Raw genomic sequence first — 6,147 nt, 5'->3', positions numbered from 1 at the left:
AAAGGCCATTTGAATTAATGATATGAAAGTTTGAAAACAGTTGGCCTAAATGTTGGTGACATTTCTGCGTCTGTGAGAATTAACAAATTATTGGTGCATCATCAGGTATAAATAGGGTTATACCCATAAAACTTGTCAAATTATTCTATTATGTAATGCATTTTTCTAATAATTGATCCTGAGTGCCCCATAGGAAAACAATTGAACACGTTCATGTTGTTGATAGTGTGGTTTATTTTATTTTCTATTTGAATACAGTATGAACATGATGTACTATATATATCCATCCATTATGTATATATTCAAAGCTTTCATACTCAAATCTATTGACACACACTTTGATCTTCAGCCCATCAATGTACTAATAGGGACAATGACTTATGCAGAAATATGCACGTGTGGTTTAGCTGCATTGAATACTGTCCCATTCCACAACTCAATCTCTTTTAAATCTCCAAACCGTTTTAAATATACTGTAGTATAGAATATAGAAATGCACACGGTAAACTAAAATGTCATATTTTACACTTCATCCCCATCATAGACCAACACAGAAGTCACAACTACCGTATGAAGCAATTCAGATTAAAATTACAAACCTCTGGACTGGAATCTTGTACCATACTAGGGAGATAATTAAAGTTAAAACTATAAATAGAATTACTGAAGTTATTTCTTACAACAGAACTAATGGTCATAGGTATGTGGCAAGTGAGCAAAACATTGTTTGTTAAAATACTATTGTGATAATCCATTTGGAGTCGGAAATGTGCTTGCTAAACACATTGCAACTTATAATGGAATAGAAGCAAAATACTGTTTTCAGTATTTACATTAGTGTACCTGTATACACATTATTGTATCTTAAAAGAAATAGATTAGGCCATGGTTCAGTAGTCCTAAACATATATATTGTGCATGTCTTATTGCACATGACGGCTGCCTTCATGACATGATGGGAAGGAGTTAGTTAGCTAGATGCCATTTATTTTAGTACAAAGATGCAACAACACAGAACTTCATAACACACAGGGTATACATTTTTACAATTACACTTTTTTTTCCTTCCTTCTTCTCAGGTTGTGTTCCTAAATAAACCAAACCTATTATAATACAGTGACTTAAAGTATAATAAATATTCATGCACAAATAGATGATATCACCTAGGTTTTTGTGGAGGACAGCATTGCACAAGCCAGCTACTGTATCTAGGAGGGGTGGGGGGGATTCATCTGTGTCGGAAAACTTGAAATGAAATGTTCATCTTATGAATACAAAGTGACTGATCAGTAAAGGCACATGGAGTTCATAAGTTTGTACATAAGCAAACATTGAGGACAACTGTCTTAAAACATCTTTCGTTCTCAATAACTAAATTACAAATCACAAAACCACATGCAATCACAGAAGATCTCACACCCAAGTCCACACCAAATCGAGTTATTCCCTCACTTTGACTTGCCTTTTTATAACATTCTTCTTTTAATGTTTTCCATGAGCGCCAAATGAAGGGACATGGCCAAGATGTTAGTGATCTGCCCTGTGTACTGTAGATGATCTTTGAATATGGGCTTAGTCTTAAATGTTAAGAGGTGACAAATAAATATTAAATGCAAATCATGGGTGCGCGTTATTGGCTACAAATGGCTAGCAAAAAATGGCACACTCACTGTGCCAACACTACCTCCTAGGGCTTCAAGCACAATGCTACTCATGGGATGCAGGGGGCTGCAGGGAAACCATCTCCTTCAGCGGTGTGCTGTACTGTGTGCTCCTGCAGAGCTGTCAGGTCGACAAAACGCTCGCCACACCAGACACATTTGAATTGGGTTTCGCGTGAATGCACACTCTGGTGCTTGGCCAGGTGCTCGCGCTGCTTGAAGCTCTTATCGCAACTGGCACACTTAAAAGGCTTCTCTCCTGTGTGAACGCGGCGATGGCGCTGCAACTCGGAGGAGTACTTGAAACGCTTTTCACAGTCCGGGCATTTCAGGGGTTTCTCGCGTGTCGGGTCGCAGCGATGCTGGACAAACTCGGAGGACGACACAAAACGCCTGTCGCACAGGGAGCATTTCAGGGGCTTTTCGGTGCAGTGGGAGTTCTGGTGGCGTTGCAGCGTCGAGTTCTTCTTGTACCCCTTACCGCAAACGTCACACTTGTAGGGTTTCTCCACTTCGCCTCCGCACTTGTGCCTCAGCAGCTCTCCAGATTGACTGAACGACTTCTGGCACGACGCACACTTAAACAAACTCTCCATGCCGTGGACCTGCTGGTGGTAAAGCAGGTGAGAAGGCTGTAGAAATCCCTTATCACACAGGTTACACTTGAAAGGGCGGTCAGCTGGGTTCTTGTGTGTGCGACGGTGGCGCACAAGGGCATACTGTTGTTTGAAACTCATCTGGCACTCCTCGCACTGGAAAGGTCGCTCCTCTGAGTGGGTGCGTTCATGCTGCCGCAAATCAGACGGGCGCTTGAAACTTTTTCCGCAGGAGCCACAGCGGAAGGGCCTTTCCCCGATGGGCTGGCACTGGTGGTGCAGGAGGTCGGACGACTCCTTAAAGTGCATCTCACACAAATTGCACTTGAAAAGGTGCTCGCCCGAATGTGCATACATGTGGCGCACAAGGTGAGACCGGTGCTTGAAACTCTTTTCGCAGACGGCACACTTGTATGGACGTTCTGAGCTGTGAGTGCGCTGGTGGTGGGCCAGGTGAGAGGACTGGCTGAAGCTTTTATCACACGTGTCACATTTATATGGCTTTTCGCCTGTGTGCACCCGCTCATGGCGCGTCAGCTCGGACAAATGTCGGAAGGACTTATGGCACACGGAACACTTGTAGGGCCTGTCCGGCGAAGCGGCCTCAAACACCGAAGGAGAGGACGCACTCATCGCTTCACCGCCGGACGTTTCGCCGGTGGATGGCTGTTGAGGGTTGGCCGTCGAGGAGGTCGGGGTGACGTTTCCGGAAGAACCCGGCCGGTACGTCTTCTCGCAGATGGAGCACTTCATGGGGTTGTTCCCGTTGCCGTGCGCGTTGTGATGCTGCGCCAGCGAGGTGAGCAGAGAGAAGCCCATCTTGCACACGCCACACACAAAGGGCTTCTGCTCCACCTGCACGCACTGGTGCTCCAGCAGGTCGGTGGCCTGGCTGAAGATCTTCATGCACTGCGTGCACTGGAAGGAGCGGTCCTGGTTCACCATGCACTGGTGCTCGTGGGGGTTGGCCAGGTGGGAAATGTCGTGGCCACAGGCCCCGCACTTGTGTCCTCTCTCACCCCCTACCTGCCCCAAGGAGGACTGCTGGGCCTGCACGGCGTGCTGCCCGTGCTGGCTGTTGTGCTGGGGCTGCTGCAGCGCCGTGTCTTGCTGCAGGACTACTCCGTACACGGCACAGGCCAGAGGGTTGTCTGTAGCTTGGGGGATGGTGTGCACCACGGAGGGAGGAGCTACGGCGTGCTGCTGCTGCCACGCCTCCGTCATCCTTCCGCTACGCATATTGAAGGATCTTTTGGAGTTTTTTCCCCCCCAACACTAGTAGAAAACTTGACTTGTCTGTCAGAGTCTAAGAATGTGGGAGTAGCTTGGGGGGGAGGGATGGAGATCAGCTATTTGGGGAGGGAGCCTTTCTGTTCCTGTTTCCTTGTGATTACAATGTATTTTGAAATCAGTGGCACAGCCTGGAGGGAAAGAAATCAAAATGAACAATTGAACGTGTGAATATTAAAAGGAATTGTGGTCAGTAAAAGAAGATTCAGTGTACATGTAAAGCTGTTAATGCTGCGTGTGCACACACACACACACACACACACACTCTCACATGCATGCACACCACACACAGGCACCTATAATTGACTGTCAGAATAATGAATATTAATTCAACTTTGGATAACATTAAAAAGGGGAGTAATGTGGTTTGTTGAGATCCATTGCAATCAGGAAAAAACATTTTACATTTATTTCTGCAATAACTGCAACATCCTTCATCCTTGTCTATTTTAAGTAAAACAAAACACTAGCAAGGTTAGCAGGCCTAGACCGCACAAGGAACAATTAAGCACATTCTCTCTCATCAGTATAGGCTACAGTACATTATTCCATGGGGGATATAATCTATTTAGACATTCTGATAACAGCCTTTGTCAAATCTGCAAAAATGGCTAAGTAAGACCTAAACAGGATTTGGGCTCTGACTATTTACTGAAACACAACCCAGTCGACCTGTTAACGTTACATTGATGCATCTATATTTATTGCGTATTTACTACAGTGTAATAATGTAGGCCTAGACGCATTTCGTGTTAAAACCAACAGTGTTCTCGCCCGCTGATCGGAACCCAGTGTGCTGTACTGTACGGTACGGTAACGGGGTGTTGAAATGAATTCCACCCCAGATGGTAGTCTGTTCCGCAGGCTAGCTTTGCTAGCTGGTACCGTGGATGGAGCCGCTCGGTACGGTACTGTCTGGTTCTGCACGGTTACATTGTTGCTAAAGCGGCTCGATCCCTTTGAACCAACCATGGTCCTGGCTGCGGACAATGCTACATTGTTGCGTTCGGGTTACCACCAGCGTCCAGCGCTGTTGTTAATAATAAACCCATCCTGAATCAAACGCTTTACTAGCAGATCGAGCTACATTAGCCGGCCGGGAGCAGGCTAATCGTCCTTAGCCTTTAATTTGGGAGAGGGGTTTGAAGCCACCGTTGGGCCCACAATTAAGGGACTGAATATGTTTGTCTGGGCCCGACCGAACCGAGGCCCGAACCAACCTAGAATAGGCCTCCCCGTCCCCCTCCAACCCCGCAGCAAAGCAAAAGGGGTCCCATTTGCAGCAAACATACACACAAAAAAAACCAGGAGCCGTTATGATCGTTCAACTTACACAAGTAGCATGTGATGGATGGGGTTTGGTTTGTTCTCCTGAGTCCTCCTCCTCTGTGGTTCTGTTTAGACACAGCTAGCGGTTACCGTTGGTTCTGTTCTGGGGTTCTGCAGCCTGAGAGAGAGGACTGAGAGGAGAGAGGAGACGGAACAGAACCCAGGCGGCTCCACCACTCCGCACACCGGAAACCACCGCCACGCACTTCGATCACTGCTGCTGCTGCTTTACTGCGACTAGTAGTCCCAAATAATAAATGGTGCTTATTTATTATTATTATTATTATTATTATCAGCAGTATTATTGTTCTGCAGACATAGGTTTAGGGGTTCTACTAGAGAACACACACGGCGGGGGCTTGTTCTTATCCGTGGCGGCGAATAGAAACCAGCCAGGATCAAACACTAACAGAAGGAAGGTGTGATTTTATTACGTTATTTCTGACTGAAACAATGGGGGGATGGGGGTTATGCGCCCTCTGGGGGGCAAGGTGGGGTACTGCCTGTACAGGCCAGGCCTACCGTTGTCGTGTCGCTGCCCAAAAATAACAGATTTATACTTAAACAAACATCAGTGCTCGAACCGCGAGAGCTTCATTATAGTCGTATTCAATCGATTCAGCATCGGTTGTCAAACACATTCATAAATGCGGCAGCGGTGGACGGACAAAACAGATTTATTTTGGGGGGGACGGGAGTGTGCACTATATGCACTGTGTGTGCGTGTGTGTGCGCGCGCGGTCTGTGCGTGTGTGTGTTTTGCTTTGGCAATGTAAACGTTATGTTTTCTCATGCCAATAAAGCTCATTGAATTGAATTGAATAATTGTGTGTGTGTGTGTGTTTTTCTTTGGCAATGTAAACGTTATGTTTTCTCATGCCAATAAAGCTCATTGAATTGAATTGAATAATTGTGTGTGTGTGTGTGTGTGTGTGTGTGTGTGTGTGTGTGTGTGTGTGTGTGTGTGTGTGTGTGTGTGTGTGTTTTGCTTTGGCAATGTAAACGTTATGTTTTCTCATGCCAATAAAGCTCATTGAATTGAATTGAATAATTGTGTGTGTGTGTGTGTGTGTGTGTGTGTGTGTGTGTGTGTGTGTGTGTGTGTGTGTGTGTGTGTGTGTGTGTGTGTGTGTGTGCTCTGCCGAGCATCGTCAAATTTGGCATGTGCATCACTGATGACATGACTTCAGGTTCAGACTGTTGCCAAGTCGGATTTCGGTCAAATCTTTGTTGTCATCTGTGCATTTGTGCATCTGTATCTACAGTATCTT

At 46.0% G+C, this 6,147-nt stretch overlaps 1 protein-coding gene across 1 annotated transcript; it reads right to left on the bottom strand.

The window, feature by feature from the left end:
* Nucleotides 1-214: 214 nt before the first annotated feature.
* On the bottom strand, nucleotides 215-5,289 carry LOC306920440 (uncharacterized protein). The gene is made up of 2 exons (XM_079497195.1): nucleotides 4,881-5,289; nucleotides 215-3,678 (listed from the first exon to the last, which is right to left on the bottom strand). Exon 2 carries the CDS (start codon nucleotides 3,494-3,496, stop codon nucleotides 1,712-1,714), a length of 1,785 nt encoding a protein of 594 aa, XP_079353321.1. The 5' UTR covers nucleotides 3,497-3,678; nucleotides 4,881-5,289; the 3' UTR covers nucleotides 215-1,711.
* Between the last annotated feature and the right edge of the window lie 858 nt (nucleotides 5,290-6,147).

Source organism: Electrona antarctica, assembly GCF_951216825.1.
Source record: "Electrona antarctica genome assembly, chromosome: 3".
NCBI lineage: Eukaryota > Metazoa > Chordata > Actinopteri > Myctophiformes > Myctophidae > Electrona > Electrona antarctica.
This window is presented reverse-complemented; position numbering and strand designations above follow the sequence as displayed.

Bases quoted from the DNA above. Each gene is read 5' to 3' on its own strand.
- LOC306920440 (XM_079497195.1), bottom strand. From the start codon at position 3,496: ATGCGTAGCGGAAGGATGACGGAGGCGTGGCAGCAGCAGCACGCCGTA.